Source organism: Mycteria americana, chromosome 24 (assembly GCF_035582795.1).
Source record: "Mycteria americana isolate JAX WOST 10 ecotype Jacksonville Zoo and Gardens chromosome 24, USCA_MyAme_1.0, whole genome shotgun sequence".
In the NCBI taxonomy this organism is placed as follows: Eukaryota; Metazoa; Chordata; class Aves; order Ciconiiformes; family Ciconiidae; genus Mycteria; species Mycteria americana.
The window spans coordinates 491,973-512,257 of NC_134388.1; the positions used below are offsets into that span (position 1 = coordinate 491,973).

A 20,285-nucleotide genomic window follows, 5' to 3' on the forward strand; every position below is an offset into this window, starting at 1 on the left:
CACGTCTCTTGTCCTGTCACTGAGTACTACTGAGAAGAGTCTGGCGCCATCTTCTTTACAACCTCCCTTCAGATATTCATATACATTGGTGAGATCCCCCTGAACCTTCTTCAGGTTGAACAGTCCCAGCTTTCAGCCTTTCCTCATGGGAGATGCTCTAGTCCCTTCATTATCTTTGTGGCCCTTCCTTGGACTCTCCAGTATGTCCTCTTGTATTGAGGAGCCCAGAACTGGACACAGCATGCCAGGTGTGGCCTCACCAGTGCTGATCAGAGGGGAAGGATCACCTCCATCGACCTGCTGGCAACACCCCTCCTAATGCAGCCCCTGTTAGCCTTCTTTGCGGCAAGGGCACACTGCTGTCTCATGTTCAACTTGGTGTCCACCAGGACTTCCAGGTCCGTTTCTGCAAAGCTGCTTTCCAGCTGGGTGGCCCCCAGCATGTACTACTGCATGGAGTTATTCCTCCCCAGGTGCAGGACTTTGCATTTCTCTTTGTTCAACTTCATGAGGTTCCTGTCAGCCCATTCACATGGAGATAAGGAAGTGTAACGTATAATGCTAAAAGTAACATCCCTAACTTTGTACAGTCATGGTCCTGAGGAAAGATAATAAAAAAAACCATCATGGAAAAGCATTGTGGAAAATATTCCCTTTATTTTTCAAATATGCAACTATCTTTATTAACACTGAAACTCACAGCGTGAAGAAAAACCCCACGGGAATTAACATAGTCAAACTGCCAGAATGCTATGAACATGCTGTACAGCACTGATTTCCAGTTATCTCCTTCTTCCTTGGGCAGAGCAAAAGAAGTACATACAATTTCAGGGCAGGTTTCATGGGCAGATCTGACTCCTGAAACAATGTGCATGTATCACATACATAATGTGACACATGGCCTATCATCTGAAAATCCATCTTCTTCATGGATTTTCTCTCTTAAAATTAATTTTGAAAAGATGTGTCCTAATCCAAGAGCTCCTTATGTATGCATGCATTGAGATAGCTCTTTGTTTCATCCCAAATGTTGCCCATCTAATCGTTAGGAATAAACCTGTTTGCAAATAGGAGAAACTCTGAAAGTTTCTGCAAGTAGAAGCAGCAGGACTGCAGTAAAGAAAAGACTGCATAAACTCTCAAATAGCTGATAATTTAAAAAGACAGTTGATAAAATTATTTAATACTTTAATTTATCCAGTTTTGAAGGCTGAGTTAGTACAAGGTCATTGTTGGGTTTGGAAGGAGTACATTTTGTATTCTTGGCTGAGCTCTTAAAGCCTGCTTCCTTGCCAAGTCAGATGCAGTGGGCATGTGGGTCCTTGGAATATGTGCAGGGGAGTCAAAGACGAAGTAGAGAATTTTCTCTATATGTTGAGAAGTTCTCGTTACATCACCAGCAGGTAAAACTCAAAATCAGCATGCATTGAGCTCCTTCCTGGTAAACCTTGCTTTGGAAGACTCATGACTGGAATGAAGTAAAATAGCCTCTGTTCTTTTAAGGATGGGATTAGTTGGGTAAATCAAGGTGGGCATCAAAATGAAGTATGCAGCTTTGCAGAGTGAGAGTTTAGTATTGCCTTCTTGGATTAGCAACAAAAAAATTAACTGTGTACATGTATGTTTGTGCACATGTGCCCCTTTCATATATATATATATAGAGGTGTATGTGTGTGTATATATATATATATGCAAATTCCTGACAATACTTTACTGTTCGGGTACTGTAAACAGATAATTCCAATCATAAACTGGTTAACAACATGGGTAAACACCAGAGCTAAAAACTATCAGCTGAATTCTGAAATTCCCCATGGGAGGCTGGTTTGCAGTATTTGAAAATGAGGCCTCTACTTGTTTGTGCTCCATTAATCTTGTGTTGAAAGCAGGAAATCACAAGTGGCAAGGCTTGGAGTGTACTACTTTGTGGAAACATCTGAGATCATGTTGATGCAATGTGGTATGGAGAGCCCCTTTTGTGATACATTTATATGTCTGCTAACAGCAACTGAAAACAGGTTAGACTCCTGCTGAGTTTTAGTAAAGTATCATTAGGATCCTTCCAGATAGCTTTTAAAAATGATCTGGCCGGAAGGACCCTTTGCAATATCTCTAAACCAGAAAGCACGTGCATATATTATAAAGCCAGAAGGGACCCTTATGATCATGTAGTTTGACTCTCTCTATAACCCAACCCATAGGACTTCCCAGAATTAATTCCCATTTGAGCTATAATCCAATCCAACAATCTTTTCTTCCAATTCATCCGTCAGTTTGCAGTTCATATACAGGAAGTCTCTTCAGGATTAGAATTCAATGCTTTCTTGAGAAGTTGGACAAATAGTCTGAAAAAAAAAAAGAAAACCAAGATGCAGTTCAATACATAGACATAGACTAAATTACTATACTTAAGTAACAATCATCAACTGCACAAACACAGACTGGGAAATTACTAGCTAGGCAGCAGTTCTGCTTAAAATGATGCAGGAATTATCATGTATTACCACTGGATTGGAGTCAATGCTATCATGCTGTTGTGAAAAAATAAAGCACTTTATTAGGTTTTAAGCAGGTCTGTTCTTTATGAAGGTTTAGACTCATGTCAGCTGAGCTGTGTTAATGATAAGCTAGTGCTGTCTTAACCCACTATAGATACAAGCTAATGCAGTGTATCTTAAAACTCTTTGATTAAGATCCAGTCTTTAGATACAGCCATCTCATCAAAGTAAGAGTCTAACCTCACTAAGATTTAGGACAAGATGAACAGACTTGAATTTGCTGTATGTACGCATCATGGACAGTTATCCTGATCAGCTGATGCATAGCATGCTGTTAAACTATGGTAACTTGAGTCTAAGATCTAAATCTTAAATGTACATGAAATATTCTTTCTTCAGTGCTCAGCACTAAAAAATCTTTAGTTGGATTGTCGTATCAAATTTTAGTTACTCCACTTTAAGAAAGATGGGGAACAGCGAGGAAAAAGTCCAGAGGAGAGCAACGTGAATGATTATTACCTGTGAGGGTATACTGGGTCTGTTTAGTCTAGAAAGGAGAAGAGCAGACATTATAATAGTATTCATACAAGATAAAAAAATGCTGCAAAGAGGAGGATAATAATTCGTTATCCTGCTCGCTTGCCCCCTGCTAGAGCAGATCTCTTGTCAGAATAAGCAACCTGCCTCCCACAGTCAGGAAACAGCCTGCTGCCTTAGGGTCTGGGGCCAACTACTACTAAATGGAGCTACAATACACTTCTATTTACCTTGCTCTGTTATCCACTTTTATGTGAAAGAGATGCATTTGTCCATTTATCTCAGATTCCCAACAATCATCCAGCCCATAAAAATAGAATACTCTGCCTACAGGATGTGGAATGTGGCAGCACCAATGTATAATCCTGCAATTCCTGAAGGACCAAAAAGAGCCTCGGGATCTGGCTTTGGACATCTCAAGAAATGTGTTTGAAGAAGCTTTGTTAGTGCTGGGGAGCTAAGCATGAGCAGGTGGCAAAGTTGACTCCAGCTGATGCCTCTGAGGTCTTCCTTCCTGCGGTCCACTTAGGTGCACCTCTGAGTGTAAGGCTAGGGCTTCTGGATGAAAAGGATCAGTGTGGAAAGCCAGGGTAGAGGGGTTTAAGTGATATAGTGGGTTTAGAATAGTGAGCAGACCTCAAGTAAAAGCTGCCCAGTTTAGATAGTTCGGCTGTGCAACAGGAGCCTGCTTGCTGCTGTTTCTGGGCTTAGCCATTTCTAAAGCAGGACAGCTACACTGTAGTAGCTCAAAAACTGTGGATTCTTTCCATCTTCCTGGTTGCGTCTAGACATTAATTTCTGCATGTTCATGGACCTAGATATTATGGAGCAAGCCCTGCTGGTCCTGTTCACTGGAGTGAGAAATACAGGCTGTGTTCGTGGCCACACCAGGGAAGGGGGATAGAGCATGGATGAAGCAGGTCCCTACTTCTTGCTTGAGCGTCTGAGATGTTTCAGATGTCATGTGGGCTTATGTCCAAGTGTGTTAAACAGAAGCTGAGCTCCATTTGGTAGGAACTGGGAAATTTATCCTGAATTTATAAATTTGGGGTCTGGCAAACTTGTACAAGTGCTGGGAAGTGATTCGGTACTGCCTATAAGAGATAAGGAGCTGTAGAAAGACAGACCTTTTGTAGCACATTCTGGAGCAATGTGACTGAAGGGAAGTAACTTCTGAAAATAGCCGAAGATGAGCAAAGGAACAGTTTCCTTAGGAGTCTTATGATGAGGAATGAAACTGTTTCCTGAGCAAATCTGGGGTTGCAGGGAGTCATTCCTGGCATGGAGGTACCACACAGCTGCTCAGGTAGGCAAACTGTTCTTAAACTTTGCATTTCCCCTTCTGGTTTCACCAAGAGCAGAACAGCTTGCTAAAGAGAAATGAAGTTAACTGGTGTTTGGCAGAGCTTGGTAGAAGGGAGAGCTGTTTCAGAGGCTGAATAATGGATATAATAAATTCTTTAATTGTTTGCTGCTTTCACAATCCTTTAGCAGCTTCCACTAATGAAAAGCCAATCGACCCCTATTTGTGCTACCAGCCAGCACAGTAAGCCCTGTCCCTGTTGTATGGTCCCACATTCCTTGAGGAGCTAGGTGACCCTAGTATCTGCAGCCAGAAGGGTTGCCAGAGGAGTGAGAAGCTCTCAGAAAGCATCATCCACATATCTGTGCAAACACCAGGACTGTGAGCAAGGAGGACACTGTGTTTATCATAAACACTCTTGTCAGTGAAGAGCTGAACAGGAGTGCTGGGGCTCTCCAGAGATCTCCAAATGGCCAACACTAAAAGCTTTACATGCTTGGGGGAAGCCACTGACCAAGTGAAGGCTTTGCAGCTGTATCCTGCAGGGTGGAGTCATCATGGCAACATTTTGGTGCCAGTCCACAGGTGGTCGTGTCCCCAGCCCACCTTGCCACTTAGCTGTGCTCATACTTTAGCTGACAAACAAAGGAGCTCCTAGTCCAGCTCATTCACTGAGTCTTCTTTACCCAGGTCTAACTGTTGGACCCTGCAAGAACAACTAAATCAGGCTTTTGTGGAATAAATCTTTCTTTGCAGTTTAATTTTCTCCTCTTTAATGCCAGTCAGAAAGAGATGGGGAAGAAACGGGATCAGGGAAGACTGCATGTGGCAGAGGGGGGAGAAAAGTGTGCATCTTGGAGAGTGGATCTTTCTGTGTCCTCCACTATGGACTTCTGTTTCAAGTCTTGGCTTTTTACAGCATTAATCTGCACTCTGCTGCCCGATTTCATAGTGCTGTCTCACTCTTGGGGTGCCTGTGGGTGTTTTTCTGTGGAGAAACCAGGTGGGAGAGCTGCTCTTTCTCCTCTATCACAGAATTACCAAGTTCGCAGTCCTGCGCATCTAGCTCATGCCGGGAGAGATGCTCCACAATGCCAGCCCCCAGAGAATCCCCCAGGACGTTGGTGGTCGTTCTAAGGCGGTCCCTGAAAAATCAGAGGGAAAAAATGAAATATAGCTTCTTAGTAACAGCTAAGAGAATGAAGACTATTTCAAGAAACATCTTCAATGAAACTTTTTCTACTTTTCAAGTCACTCTAATAATTGACACTTCAACATTGACAGGAAAATGACTCCCAGAGACCCTTCCTTGATTGATAGCCCTGAGCACAGGCTTCACATTCATTCCTGCTCTATTGCATTCTCAGTTTCTCACTGAAAAGTTTTGGACTTGCCACAAAATGAGGGCAACATTATTGTGGTTCCACATGGACAGTTTCCTTTCCAAAGGGCTGCTAAAGCCTTTCTTCAGACTCAGATGAGCCTCGCCACATCTGTTACACTTGAGTTGCATTTTGTTTTACAAAAAGTGCAGAAATTCTGGTGCAAACCTATGACTTAGTGCTGCTGTGGAGCCAGATTTCCTCAGCATGGACAGTACACACTAAGACAAGGCACCAGATTCTTTGTGCAAAATGGCAAATCTACAACACCCTTTGCAATGAGATATTCTCCACAACCACAACTGTATGTAAGAGCTGAAGCTATCACCGGTCCAGCAACCCATCATATCCTTCAGCAGTAATAACAGATAAGACTTTTGGTACCTGATTGAAACCAACCTTTCTGGGTAAGTACAAGAGGTAACCTGGCGTCTTAGGAGGCAGGGCCTTTTCCAGCCAAGTCTGTTCTTATGCACAGTTCACAGGAGAAGTGGAGGTGTTGGGCAAGACTCTGTTTCCAACTGCTCAGCCATGGCTGGGAGCAGACCTTGGGCTTTGGCTACAAACCAGCAATACAAGATACAGAAGAACAGAGGAAACACTGACAGTGTATCCCTGAGTGAGGATTTTGTTGTGCTTGAGAAGACTGAGAGAGCGAGGACTGTGCACAAATGCATTCTTCAATCTAGTTCCTAAGAGCGCTCCTGTGAAATCACTTGTCCCAAGGTTTAAAAGGGAAAGAAAGGTGAAATGGAACAATGTAGCTGACTAGCTGCACCCATCTAAACACTCCGCGACTTTGTACAGCCCAGTCTCATTCCACTTTCCGTGTTTGGTAGCGCAGAACTATCACTCTGTGGTATGAATTTACTTATTATTAACACAACCTGTCCCTATCAGTCTGGAGATAGTTTCTGGGTGCCTTTTAAGATAAAGCAAACTAAGGACATTCTGCTTGGTGACCAGGCTGATCTGAAAGTGACTTCTGATGCCTTGGGTCACTGAAGTACATGGTGAAGACTCCAGCATGGGCAGAGAGGGCTACTGTGCAAAGGTCTCATGGATACAGGTGTGTTTTGATACAGGTTACTGAGACTGCTTGTAGCAGAGACATTGGGAGTACAGATGAACTCTGTAAGCACTGGCAGGGAGCACAGAGCAGTGCATGCTGCTGAGCAGAGGACTTACAGAAACCAGTCCACAGCGATGATCAGCGTAATGTCTTCAGTAGGCAGCCCCACTGATGTCAACACTATAACCATAGTCACGAGTCCAGCCTGGGGAATGCCTGCGGCTCCAATGCTGGCTGCTGTGGCAGTGATGCTGGAGGGAACAGGAAAGCACAGCTATCAGCAAAGGGAAGAAAAGAGGTAGTCGCATTTGCAAAAATGTCAGGAAGTAGCTCAAACTCATCATCTACAAAACATCTCGGCAGCCTTCCTGCCCTGGTCACTGAGCAGGATGGTGACACGTGGGACATCAACACAGCAGCCAGGCTCCCCCCTGCCAGGCACCCATCCATAATAGACTGCACACTCCAGCTCTAGCTAAGGGATGGCCCAGACCTGGAAATGCAATAAAGGCTCAAGTGGAGCCTCAAAGACATGGTGCCCAAATCATATGCGCTTCTACACCTGAGGTGTGGTACGCCCTTCTTTTCCATAATTTTTTTTCTTGTTGTATCTTCTGAGGAAAAGAGGAACCTGACCACACCTCAGATAAGCCAACAAAACTGAAGCCCTTCCTGTAGTCCCATAATTCTTTCAAAATTCACCTTATTGTGATGATCTGCCCGAAGTCAAGTTCATAGTTGTTGACTTGTGCAATGAAGATGGCTGCAAGAGCCTCGTACAGAGCAGTGCCATCCATGTTAATTGTAGCTCCCACAGGCAGAACAAACCTTGTGATGCGCCTGTCCACACCATTGTTTTCTTCCAGGCACCTGAAGGTGATGGGCAGAGTCGCGGAGCTGAAAGGAATTTACAAAACAACATGAATTGGGTATATGCTGACTTCAGAAGAGCAACTAAGCCTCTGCCTGGTTTATGACCTTACCCACCTGCTTTTTCACCCTGCCATGTGAGCCAGAGGCCAGAAGCTGCTAGGAGAAAGAACAGTCTAAGCAAGGCTTCCTCAGATATGGTGCACGCTGCAGTTGCACATTCAGACATGGCTTTCCTCAGGGGGCTGGGACAGGGGCTGTGTAGCCCTGAGGCTGATGATGCTGGTATAACACCAAAAGAAGGTGATGCTGGAGGATTTGGGGCACATAGGACAGAGCCTCAAGACCAAAACTCCTTTTCCAGCTATTAAAAAAAACTTGAGCCCTTTCTCACCCCCTCTCAGTGCATAAGACAAGAATGACCCATGTGTGAGAATATATCTTGCAGAGAAAGCAGAGAATTGTTTCTGAAAGAGAACATGAGCAGGAAAAATGCAGTGTGTTTTATTGTGAGAACGCATGTGGGAGAGACTGTTATGTGCTTGCCAGGAAATGAACATAGCAAAAAACACGGCACTTGGTGAAACAACAGCTACCTACAATACCTGGCTTTGGCTGTGTTGCACGGCAGTGTAAGTCATTGAACATATGGGTGTTTATGCCTTTGCCCAGGCCTCCTGTGAGTTTAATGCCAGCTGCATACAGTATGTATGCCTGGGAGAGAAATGTGCAAATGTGTGTAAGTACATATGTGTGAGAGGTATGTGCACGGGGAATAACACTGCAATTCAGTGGGATTTGATATTTGTCCTAAGCTCAGCATTTCTGTGCTGCAAGCACAGTCACCACCATGTTTGGTAAGGAGGAATATGGGTCATGCACTGATGGTTAGAGATGGCCCTGTGATTAGAGCTCCTGAGCAGGGGAGTGGGAATCTTTCCACTCTCAAATGAACTTGGCTGGACCAGTGCAAAAAGCTGCTAGTGTTAGAAATTATGAGACTGCAGTGCTGCACTGAGGGCAACTGAGTGCTGAGAAGCAGCCCCAGAGTATCCACACCAGCCCCAACCCTACTCCTATGTAGCCATCATACCTTGAGGAGGTGCCCAGGGCTGTGATGAGGGCCTGCAGAAGCCCTGCAATGAATACCCAGGGGTTTCTGTGAGTGACGATGAAGTAGAGCAGGGGCAGGATGCAGAGGGCATGAATGAGGAGTCCAACGATGACAGTGAGCGTGTACATCCCCAGCTGGCCTCCCATCACTGCTAGGTCATCCATCTCCAGGATTTTGCCAGCAATTAAAAACATGATCCCAACTGGAGCATACCTGTGGCAGAAACACAAGGACGATGCTCAGAACTGGTGCTCACACTTTCACACCAGCTTTAATTCATGCTGTCTGGACAAATCCCCAGTAAGCCAGCAACCAGAAGCGCTCACTGAGCCTAATTGTTGGATGATTCTTCTGGTTTATTTTCTGGAAACCTGGAGAGAGCTGGGACTTGTTCACCATATGCTCAAAAGATAGCGCTTGTTGCACTGTCGGGGAACCCAGCACTCTTGTGCACACAGCTTGGGCACTGGTAGAGGTTTCCTTCTCTTTTTGGGTTCCCTACATGTTTCCACAACACTCCTTGTAGAATTGATAGGGGAGGTTATGTAGAGGAGTCTTCAGGGTCCCTTCCCTTCCTAACAGAGCTTGGGCTGAGAGTATTTTTTTACTGAGAGGCACAGGGAAGTACAGGAGAAACAGGGAATCAGGGAGTAAAAGCAATAGTGTCCTATAGGCTCTGGGATATCAGCCTTGCTATCTTCAGATGTTCACATTTAGGAAATAGGAACATATAGGGAATCCATATCTGGTGTAGCAAGGACTGGGCACACCAACACCTGTGAAAGCAGCCATGGCTTATATAAAAACCCATTTTGAGGTACACTGCTATCCTTTCCATTCCTTATGGCTTTTTCCCCCTCCATAACAATGGATCTCATGAGCAGCAGTGAGGCTCCACAGAAAGGAAGCCATAACACAGACATGGAGAATATCATGGGCACTAAACTAAATATAGACAAATAACTGGACCAAAGAAATCCCAGCTCCACGGCCACATCTCTCAGGGCTTGGCCTCTACAGCTCACGAGCTCACATGCAATTCATGCACAAGGCTCAGAGGTCCACATGCCAAACTCCAATTTAGCCTGGGAGGTTTGGAAAAGTTTCAGGAAAGGATTTCACAAATATTTCATTTCCTCTGACCTTCCTCTTAGAAGACATTCTTGGCTGCAGCTAGTGACCAGATCTCCCCAGGAAAAACAGGCTTCTGGGGGATGCTCTGCAGACTGTGGCTTCAGGAATGAGTGTTGGGCTGCAGCTGACAGCCCTGCCTCCTATACCAGCAGGATTTTGTAAGTCAGGAGGTCTCTCCAGACACTACCTACTGTATGTGCACAGGCAGTTTCCTGAGTGTAACCAATGTAACCCTTGCCTTCCTTCACTGTAAGGGGGAGCTGAAGGAGGGGATGAAGGCACCTTGAAATTGTCTCTGGGAGTAGTGTGCAGGTCTACTTGTTCAACTGTGCTTGTGCTCTCCCTTCTGTGCCCTTGGGCAACTCTTATCTTTTCTTAGGAAAGCAAAGCCCCAAGTCCTGGCTCATCCATGGAGGAAGAGATCCCAGAGGGGCTGGGGCTCCCCAGCGCTCTGCTATGAGCTCAGGTTTGTTCTTCCCCTTTGTGTCTTTGTGTGTAAGGCCTGTCCCTCTGTGCCCAGGATGTTGCTCTGAGATAAAAGACTGTGACTAGAAGACCAGGAAATGGAAGCTGGAGTGATCTAAAATAGGAGAGGGTGCAGGGCTGACAGATCCCCTCCCTATCAGACATTTCCACATATTCTACCAGCCCTGCATCTCTCCTGTCTCGTGGTACCTACCACAAACTCCTATTTAGACATTGATCCCTACATGGGTAAAGAGATTAAAATAACAAGATTTGGTAAAATGCTGCCTTCTAGAGAAGACCCATCTCAGCAATGCCTTGCTTATCTGGACCATGTAGCACAGGCAGCCTTACACAGAAAGCAACAAGCAGCTGAGGTCTAGAGGAGTTGGGATCTGGGAGACCTCAAGTTGAAAGGCAGTAACTTTGAGTTGACCTTGTCAACCCAGCTCAGCTCTCACAGCTAATGCATACAGGTGCCACCTTGAGTAGCAGGAAAGTGGCACTAGGTTATTGTGATTCGTAGCTAAGTCAGGCCCCTGGAACATAGCTGGAAGGAAAGCTTTTGGTGGGAAAGCCTCACACCCTACCCCTGTTGGTAAGGCTAAGAGATCTTCCACTCCAGCTCTGGTCTTCCAAGGATGTTTCCAGCAGCCTCAAGGAAGGCAAGTCCTGGTGTACCTGATATTTCTAAGGTAAAAACAAAAAACAGGAAATGAAATGTGAACAAATATCCCATCCAGACTTTTCCCTCCAGCCTGATGGAGCCAAAGGAGGGCTGTGCCCATCTGCTTTTCCTGTGCATGTAATCCTTAAAGCTACCCCACTTCTCATCAGGTCAGCGGAAACTGCACCTGCAGACTTCCTGCTCCAACCGGCCGTGCTCCTCACCAGATGATAATGGCCACCAGCCTCATGATGGCTTCGTTGAGGCAGTTAAAGAACTCCCGCAGGGCCCGTCCCTTCTGCTTCATGCTGCCGATCACCAAACCGAAGCACATGGAGAACACTACCAGCCCCAGCGCGTTCACCCCATTGGCTGAGCCCGGGATGGGAATGACTTCTTCAAAGGTCAGCACCTCGGAGATGGTCCCCAGGGCATGAGTGACGTTCTCCAGGATGCTGGTGAAGTTCTCAGGCACAGGGATCTGAGTGGTTGTCACACCTGCTGTGACATTGCTGCTGTGAAGGACAGTTCTGGTGAAGACCCTGGTGCTGTACTGCGTCTTGTACTGAAAAAATACAGATTATCAGATGCACACTCACAGGCCCTGGTTCAGGAGCTCAGGACAACATGCTAGGCTCTTGCATCCCTTCCTAAAGAAAATACTGCAGGTTCACTGCTGACCTGTGTGGAAAACTTCGCTTGCCTGTTCTCAAGCTCCCTAGCTTAGCACTTTCATCAAAAAGTTCATAGAGCTGAAGGTCAAAAGAGACCATTGGAGCATCTCATATCCCTAGGACCAAGGTGTTCTGGCTTCTCTGATAACCCTTTATACTGCTTCCAAGGGTACTAGCACTACAGAAGAGACAAATCCTTGGAGAATCTGCTCCCGTTTCACTGCCAGTCCAAGCCTGCTACCCGAGATCACACAAACCCTTCCTGACTCTGAGTGGGATGGGATGGAGGTTGAAGCCCCATCTACAGACAGCTTGAAAAGCTTGCGTGGGGGATGCTATAATACAGACTAATGACTGCAGTGCCTCCTGGAGCAGTCAGACTTGGGGAGGTGTGAAGGCAATATAAAGCAATTACTATTCCATCCCTCAGAGAAGTAGGCTGGACCATGGTCTAGGGCACAGGATGCAAAGGGAAGTGATAGGCCAGGTGGGATTTCATACCTGTTTGAAGCAGGCTTCTACCAGGTTGGGCGGGAACATATTCCTGCAGTAGACAGAACAAGGAAAGAGTTATTGTGCTGTTTGACTAGCAAGAAAACATGGGCTTCCTGGCCAACACCTCTGTCCTGGAGCAGTGTCTCAGGTCACAACTCTCACAGTGCCAGCTCAGGCTACAGAGCAGATGGGCCCTTTCTGTCTGACTGACAGAAGATGGGAATATGCTGATCTGGAGCCACTCACCCTCCTGCATCTTTTCAGACTCCCACTGCATCTTTGCAGACTCCAGAAGGTTGTATTTCAGGTATGTGGAAAGAGACTACACACATAGAGCACGGGGATATGGGTCCATTGTAAAAGCATCATCAAACCCAACCGAACCTTACCATATTACAATTTTTAATATACTGCTTTGCTCTCAGCCTCATCTCTACAGCTGTCATTTGAGCTCTCTGTTATCTTGTACCTCAGAAACATAGCTTCATACCACTTGAGATGGTACAGCTTTGCAATTCACTGTGTAAGGTCACAGCAAGGGAGGGAGAGACCATGTCTCAGGAACCACTTCCTCGATTTACTTGGGTCAGTGAAGATGGATATTTGGAGTAGCTTTTGCTGGGTGAATTTCTGAAGGGCATGCAGTCATTGATAATTTTCATTACTTGTTTTGCTGAGCGCACCTTGGCCTCTTGCATTAAAACCTCTAACAGAAGGGCTGGACTCCAGAGCTCCAGGCCAAGCATTCAATCTCAGAGTGGCAAAGCCAGTCAGCTAGATTGAGCTAGAAGTAGTAGGCTGGGCAAGACTCATCCATAAACCTCTTTCCCTAAGAGTGTATGCCTAAAGCTGTGACACTTTAAAAGGACATTCAGTGGAGGAATGTAATCTCACTGATATGGTCTCAACATGACACCATCTTGTTCACCTACCTCACCAAGTCCATGAAGGCATCTGTGGTCTGCACCTGCTCAATTCTGCCTTCTCGGTGAAGCTTGTCCTTAGATCCTTTTCCTGGGTGGATGATTATCACCATGAGGATGCCAATGAAGACTGCTATGATTGTGGTCACCATGTAGTAGACGACAGCCCGCATCCCCATCTTCCCTGAGGCTCTGCCATCCAGCGAGGCCATTCCTGGGGAGTCACACAGAGAGACAAGGTGAGAAGGTCTATTGTCTTAGAGGGAAGGGGGAAGCCCAAGGAAGATTCAAAGTGTGCAGGGCAGATGCATGAGTTGGACGGGGAGCTGGGGTCTCTAGGAAGCACAGTGTACAAGGGGCAGACTTTGGAGCTCCAAGGTGATATCAATATGGGAGAATGTGATTTGTGGTTATGAAGAAGCATAGCACTGGTGGGTCTTAGGCTGCATTTGGGAATATAGCAATTTCCTCCTAAAGCTCTCAGAAGGGAAATAATCCCCTCCCAGTACACTGGGCCTTTAAGTCCCTAATGGTGGGATGTTTCAGCAGGTGGAATGCTTTGCAGTCCCTTCCGCTGTCTGAAAGCTTGGCTGGCTGGCATGTCTTCTGTGAGGACCTGGATGAAACAAGCTCTCCAGCTTGTGATCAACTCCAGCTCTTTTGGACTGACATGAATTAACCTTCCCTAGGCTGGAGGAAACCTGAAGCTGACTTGGGCAACAAACTTATTGACGTTTGAGGTTACGTAGGATGAAATCCTTGCTAGTGCTCAAGTGTTGGGCATTGGAAACACTACATTGTGTCCTCCATAGTCTTCTGAGAAAGCACAAGGCCTTCTGCTTCTTTTCCCCACTACTGAGCCAGCAAGGGTATGAGTCATGTTCACTACAGCTGGTAGGTTCAGGCCTACAGTCACTATTAGCCAAGTTAATTCAAGTACCCCAGCTGGGGAACAACGGGGTACTCCAACAGTTAGCATCTGTCTTTGCTGATTATTGCCTTGGCTGAAAGCAGCAGAAAGCACTTCTCACCTGTAATCAAGCTAGAGACAATGAGAGGAAGAACCAACATCTGGAGCATACGCATCAGCAGCTCGCCGGGGAAGGAGAAATACTTGATCTGGCGATAGGTCAGCTGGTAGGGCCGGAGGGAAAATGCCAGGATGATCCCTGTGGATCAGCAAGGGATGAGAATGGAAACGGAACAGTGTGATCTAGTAGTCTGTCCCAGTGGTCTGTTCTACAGCATGGCTTTTCTCTTTCTCATCTCCTTTCAGCTCCTCCTCTCCCCAAAGGAGCAAATGGTCTTTCTTTTTCTAAAAGGCTATGATCTGGTTTCTACTGTATGGTCTCTCTCTCCCTCTGACATATTTATATGCACAGGAGCCTTGTGCTAAACCACAGCTCTCCTTGTTGCTCTGCCTGCTGCTCCTCTGGGGTCTGTTCCCAGGAAGTTCATGAACACAAAAATGCTGTGACACAAAAAAAGGCTCTCCCAGCCTAACCTAAGTGGGACTACACAGTTCAGACACTTTGTCCACCCACCTCTTAAAGCTGAGTTCAGCCAGTGAGTTAGAGACACATAGCCTGGATCAAAAGCTAGGGACAATCTGCTATCTGCTGGGCAGATTTAGTTTCCATTGTATCACAGCCCTTTGCATTAGTTCCCCCTTCTGGTACTGTCAGGCTAAAGCTGTGGGATGAATCTGAAGAGCCCCTGTGCCTGGTGCCTGCAGCTGCACTCACAAGAAGCCTCTGAACAAACCTGGATGATTTTTTATGAGGATTGGTAGAGCTGGATCATCAAACCCTTTCTGTTGTGACTGTTCCTAAGCTGCAGCCAGAAAGGATCAACAAGGACTCCCTCACACACGCCCTCTGGAAGGTCTGTTGTCCTTGCACACAAAAGTACTTCTGATTTAGACAGCATTTTGAGCTGTCAGCTCACCAGCTTCACCTCCCCAGCCAAATTGTTATGATAAAATAAAATCTTTGTAGAATAAACAAACTTCTCCCCACATTAATAAAAGGTGACCAGCGTTGCCACCAGCTCCATACCTAGTAAGACTGCAGCAATGGTGAAGAGGACGAAGGCATTTCTCCTGAAGAAGCTTTTAGTGCTGTCAGCAGTGATGCTGTGCATCCGCTTCTTGGCCCGCGCTGCCCGCTTCTGCACTGCCTGCCGGAAGCGCTGCACCCGGCTCTCAGCATTGAGCCGCTTGGCTGCGTCCTCATTGAGGAACAGGCTGTTGACATGACTCTGCTCGCTCATGGTCAGCACGGCTGCTCAGTCCCCAAGGCACGGCTTTGCCTATGCTGGGCAGGGAGAAGCACAGGAGGGAAAGCATAAGCTGCAGCACCCGACACCTTGCCTTCATTTTTAGGTCATTTCCCTGGGGCCCTGAGCAGGTTTATTTAGAGTTTATTAATGAGCTCCTCTTCCCCTCTGCAAGGAGCAGACCCCAGGGAAAGGCATCTAAAGGCCTGCCATGGTCTTGTCATGACTGCTCTGCTGTCTCTGGAGAAGCTCTGGCCTTTAGCACCCTACCTGCACTGAGGAGCGGGCTTGTGGTGGCCTGGGCAGCCAGAAAGGGCTTGTTCTTAGGAGTTTTATCATTTTGGACAGGAATGAATATTTATCACCTGGCAATAAAACCAGTTCCTGTACACAAACTGTTCCAAACAAGACCAAGCAGCAAACAACATTTCTGACATACGTCCTAGATGGACAGGCCCCTACCAGAACAGCTTTCCCCATGATAGTGAGTGGCACCGGCTGTTTCTGCAGAAAGGAACATGATCCCTTTGCCTTCTGTGGAGCCTGAGGATAATGCTTTACTGACTTTCCTTTGAAGCACAACAGGACTTTCAAGTAGTATCTCTTGTCAAACTCCACTGATGGGGTTAACCTGCTGTCCTGTCTTTAAAAATACTGAGATGGAGATCAAACCTACTCCAAAGAGGTAAATAAAGGACCAGTTCTGCTCCATTACCTACTGGCTGCAAGGTCTGGAGCAGTCTACTGTTCTTTAACTGTTTATTTTTTATATTATTCCCATATTCCTCAGAACAAAAGAACAAGGGGGCTACACAGGCATACCAGTCCACTCTGGAGTGCTAGAAGTCACCAGCAATCCCACAGTTCTTATCATTAGGAGGATTACTGCCTGGCTATGCAGGTGCCATTTTCCTACTGTCACTGTGCCTTGACAGATACAAGGTCTGAAAGTGAGTGTTGTTCCCCAGAGTTTGCAAAGAAAATACAAGGCTAGATGAAACCAAAGAAGAACAAAGTTGCCTTAGCACATCAGCAGGTGCTGAAAGACCTTTCGTTGGTGTTGCAAGAGCTACTCCATTTGCAATCCTAAATTTAAGTGAAAGAAACCATCACAACTGGGATTACATTCTCTATAAAATATACATCTAGTGTCTGCCATTTGGACCCAGATGAACGCCTATCATGAACTGAAGACATTGCCTTAAAGAGGAATTGGCTCATGGTACAAGATTGCAAGGTCATTTCTAACAGACAGATGGAGGAAAACCTCCATTCAGATAGAAGATTTGTTTGCACAGATGCTAATGCCTTCATGAGGTTCAGAGAGTGGAGAGACACCTGAGATGGCCCAGCCAAGTCCCTCTAAGCCCTCCCAAGGCTAAGCTGTGTGAAGGGCACTGGCAAAGATTCTGGGCTTTTGCTGCAGGAACCTTGCAGTGCTGCTGTGGTCACTCAAGCTTTTGGATTAGCAAGCAGCATTCTGTGAATTTTGGTCTGCTGATTCCAGCTTGATCACACATTCACTTTCTTATTACACCACCCTGCTTTTATCTGTTGATGGAGCCAATATACATCAGACTGAGTGAAAACTTCGCCTGTCTTCTTCCTTTTCACTGCCAGTCCTACTACTTTTCACAGCTATGCATGAGAGAAAGAAACTGCAAAGTACATATTCCTTCAGTTCATTGAGTTTGTGCCTCCTGAACTCCACAGTAGGTTAAGAAACTATGGATTCAATCCCCTGTCCCCTAGAATAGACTTATGTTATTTATGTAGTAGCCTCCCAGATACCAGGGTTGGACAAACAAAATTATTAGCTGTCAGGTTCCAATGACCCAGGAGTTTCACACATCTTGTATTCTCCTGTCTTGCCACTTACTGGCATCACTGGACCTACAAGGAAGAGGACACCTCTCAGATCTCACCCTTTGCCATCACAGACTCACTGAATAATCCCTTTTGTGATCCATCTTATCTTCTTTTGTCTGCAGGATTCCCAGAAGTCTGTCCCAGAGCTTACTACCCTAATGGTGAGAAAAGTAATTGTCTGCACTGTCAGTGGCTGGAGGGATAGAATAGAATAGAATAGAATAGAATAGAATAGAATAGAATAGAATAGAATAGAATAGAATAGAACAGAAAGAACAGAACATTTGAGTTGGAAGGGACCTACAATGATCATCTAGTCCAGCTGCCTGACCACTTCAGGGCTGATCAAGTTAAAGCATGTTATTAAGGGCATTGTCCAAACGCCTCTTAAACACTGACACGCATGGAGTATTGACCACCTCTCCAGGAAGCGCTCTTCCAGGGTCTGACCACCCTCTCGGTAAAGAAATGCTCCCTAATGTCAAGTCTGAACTTCCCCTGATGCAGCTTTAAACCATTCCCAGGCGTCCTGTCCCTGGATCCCAGGGAGAAGAGATCAGCACCTCCCTCTCCACGTCCCCTCCTCAGGAAGCTGCAGAGAGCAATGAGGTCGCCCCTCAGCCTCCTTTTCTCCAAACGAGACAAACCCAGAGCCCTCAGCTGCTCCTCAGAGGACATGCCTTCCGGCCCCATCACCAGCTTGGTTGCCCTCCTCTGGATGCATTTGAGGACCTTCACATCCTTCTCAAATGGTGGGGCCCAGCACTGCACTCAGTACTCAAAGTGAGGCTGCACCAACGCTAAATGCAGCAGGATGATTGCCTCTCTTGGCCGGCTGGTTCTACTGTGTTTGAGGCACCCCGGGATGCGGTTTGCCCTCTCGGCTGCCAGGGCACACTGCTGACTACTATTGAGCCTGCTGCCGACCAGCACCCCAGATCCCTTTCTGCAGGGCTGCTCTCCAGCCACTCCTCTCCCAGTTTAGACTTGTGCCTGGCGTTACTCCCTCCCAAGTGCAGAATCCAGCACTTGGACTGGTTCAATTTCATGCCGCTCCAATCTATCTAGATCCTTCTGCAAGGCCTCTTGCCCCTCCAAGAGTGAACAGCACCTCTCAGTTTGGTGTCATCAGCAAACTTGCTAATGGTGCATTCAACTCCTGCATCCAGATCACTGATAAATATATTGAACAGGACTGGCCCTAGGATTGAGCCCCGAGGAACACCACTGGTGACTGGTCACCAGCCAGATATAGCCCCATTCACTACAACCCTTTGAGCTCTGCCCTTCAGCCAGTTCTTCACGCAGCGCACCATGAACCTGTTTATCCTACAGCTGGACAAAAGGTCCAGAAGGATGCTGTGAGGGACAGGATCAAAAGCCTTACTAAAATCCAGAAGAACTACATCCACCACCTTCCCTTCATCCATGAGGTGGGTGACCTTACCATAGAAGGATATCAAATTAGTTAAACAGGACTTTCCTTTTGTGAACCCATGTTGACTGTGCCTGATGATTGCATTGTTCTTTAAATGCCTTTCAATAGCACCCTTTATGATCTTCTGTGTAATTCTTCAAGGTGCTGAGGTTAGACTCACAGGTCTGTAGTTTCCTGGGTCTTCCCTCATGCCCTTTTTGTAGATTGGAATAGCTTCCAATCTTGTAGATTGGCTAGCTTCCAGTCAGCAGGGATGCAGTGCAACTTCCTACAGCAGATTACCACCTAAGGCAATCACTTCTAAAAGTAGAACCACCAAAGAAAGTTTCAAACCCCCAAAACTCTCTTTCTTACTCTCAAATCACTCACTCTTCACCAACAACCCAGCACACCTTGGTAAGGTGAAGTGCTACCTTACTTGGACATGCAAAGCTCCCATCTCTTTAGTGAAGTGAAAACAGTCACACTGATGGCTCTGAAATCACCCATCACGGGCTTGCTACATGCAAACCAGGCTTCCCGTTCGCCATGGTGACCTGAGGAGACCCGCGTTGAACCAGGAGTACAGAAACTCAGACTCGCCTCTCCTCCAAACCTTGCTTTTCTTAGAGTTGGACCATACCACAGCAACGGCATGAATTCCCATACAGGAAAGGTGCGAGCAGAACCTACACATATAAAGGGACTCACCTGCACTTTTCTCCGGATGTCTCCCCATCCACGTGCACTGGAAAACGTATTTTTGTGCAAACAAAATGAAATTTCTATTTTGATATGGGAAAGTTCAGGATTAGTCATTTGATCCCATGTTCCACCATATGCTCAGCAGCCTTCTCAGAGCAAAACTTATCGCACAGAAGGAACTCACCAGCAGAACTTGCTCCTGTGATGTCCCCACCCTCTTGCTGATTTGCTCCCTTTCTCCATCTGCATATTTTGCAATACAGCGGCCCCCTCCACAGCACATTCCCTCTGCATTGCTGGCCTGAAATTGTGTAAATATTCTCTATTGCATCAGCTGGAAGTTCTCAGACTGCTGCAGTAAGTCATCAAAATACTTCTGCAGATCAACTGTCTGTCAATGGCTTGGATTTTCCTTCTCATGAGGAAGAAGGTGGCATTACTGTCTTGGTGAAGGTTATCCTATTCATGGCTGTTTCTCCAGGCTCCACTCTGCCAGAAGCACTGAGATATTTGAGAGAGCATTTTTGGAGGTAACTTCAAGGCTAGAACCAGGAAGCACAGGATATTTTGCAAGAAAGTTCAGTGTTGCAAAACTAATGCCTAGTTCCTGGCAATGAGGTTTCACATAAACAGTGGAATTTTGGCTATTTTAGGGACATCAGTCAGAAGATGGTGAAAGTAAAAAAAGGGGAAGGAAGACTTTTGCACTATATTTTTTTGTCCTGCTCTTTCCAGATTTTTGTGTGGTTACCTTCCTGTCTACCCAGGGAGAAGATTTCCAACATGGGGGGAAGAGGGCAATAGTGCTTAAGGACCTATAAAGAGCTAGAAAACAGGAAATCTCTGAATCAACTGAGATGCAGCTGTTCCAACCTGTACTGTA

At 46.3% G+C, this 20,285-nt stretch overlaps 1 protein-coding gene across 4 annotated transcripts; it reads right to left on the bottom strand.

Moving 5' to 3' along the window:
- Window positions 1–658: 658 nt before the first annotated feature.
- On the bottom strand, window positions 659–19,948 carry LOC142420324 (excitatory amino acid transporter 4-like). Of its 4 annotated transcripts, XM_075524142.1 has the most exons (12): window positions 19,409–19,576; window positions 15,192–15,449; window positions 14,166–14,303; window positions 13,144–13,348; window positions 12,218–12,260; window positions 11,267–11,607; window positions 8,756–8,989; window positions 7,495–7,689; window positions 6,909–7,043; window positions 5,380–5,483; window positions 3,018–3,045; window positions 659–2,345 (listed from the first exon to the last, which is right to left on the bottom strand). In XM_075524142.1, the coding sequence occupies exons 2-11, from the start codon at window positions 15,403–15,405 to the stop codon at window positions 3,041–3,043; spliced, it is 1,614 nt and encodes a 537-aa protein (XP_075380257.1). In that variant the 5' UTR covers window positions 15,406–15,449; window positions 19,409–19,576; the 3' UTR covers window positions 659–2,345; window positions 3,018–3,040. The 4 variants fall into 4 exon arrangements, with proteins under 4 accessions (XP_075380257.1, XP_075380256.1, XP_075380255.1 ...); XM_075524141.1 differs by lacking the exon at window positions 3,018–3,045; XM_075524140.1 differs by lacking the exons at window positions 659–2,345; window positions 3,018–3,045; window positions 19,409–19,576 and adding an exon at window positions 19,587–19,948 and having other exon boundaries at window positions 3,082–5,483.
- Window positions 19,949–20,285: the final 337 nt, after the last annotated feature.

Excerpts from the sequence above, each read along its gene's own strand:
- LOC142420324 (XM_075524140.1), bottom strand. The coding sequence starts at position 15,405 with ATGAGCGAGCAGAGTCATGTCAACAGCCTGTTCCTCAATGAGGACGCA. Across the intron at positions 7,690-8,755 it reads GCCCTGGGCACCTCCTCAAG|CTCCGCGACTCTGCCCATCA; the intron begins GTATGATGGCTA and ends AATTCCTTTCAG. Across the intron at positions 5,484-6,908 it reads ATCGCTGTGGACTGGTTTCT|GGACCGCCTTAGAACGACCA; the intron begins GTAAGTCCTCTG and ends CTGATTTTTCAG.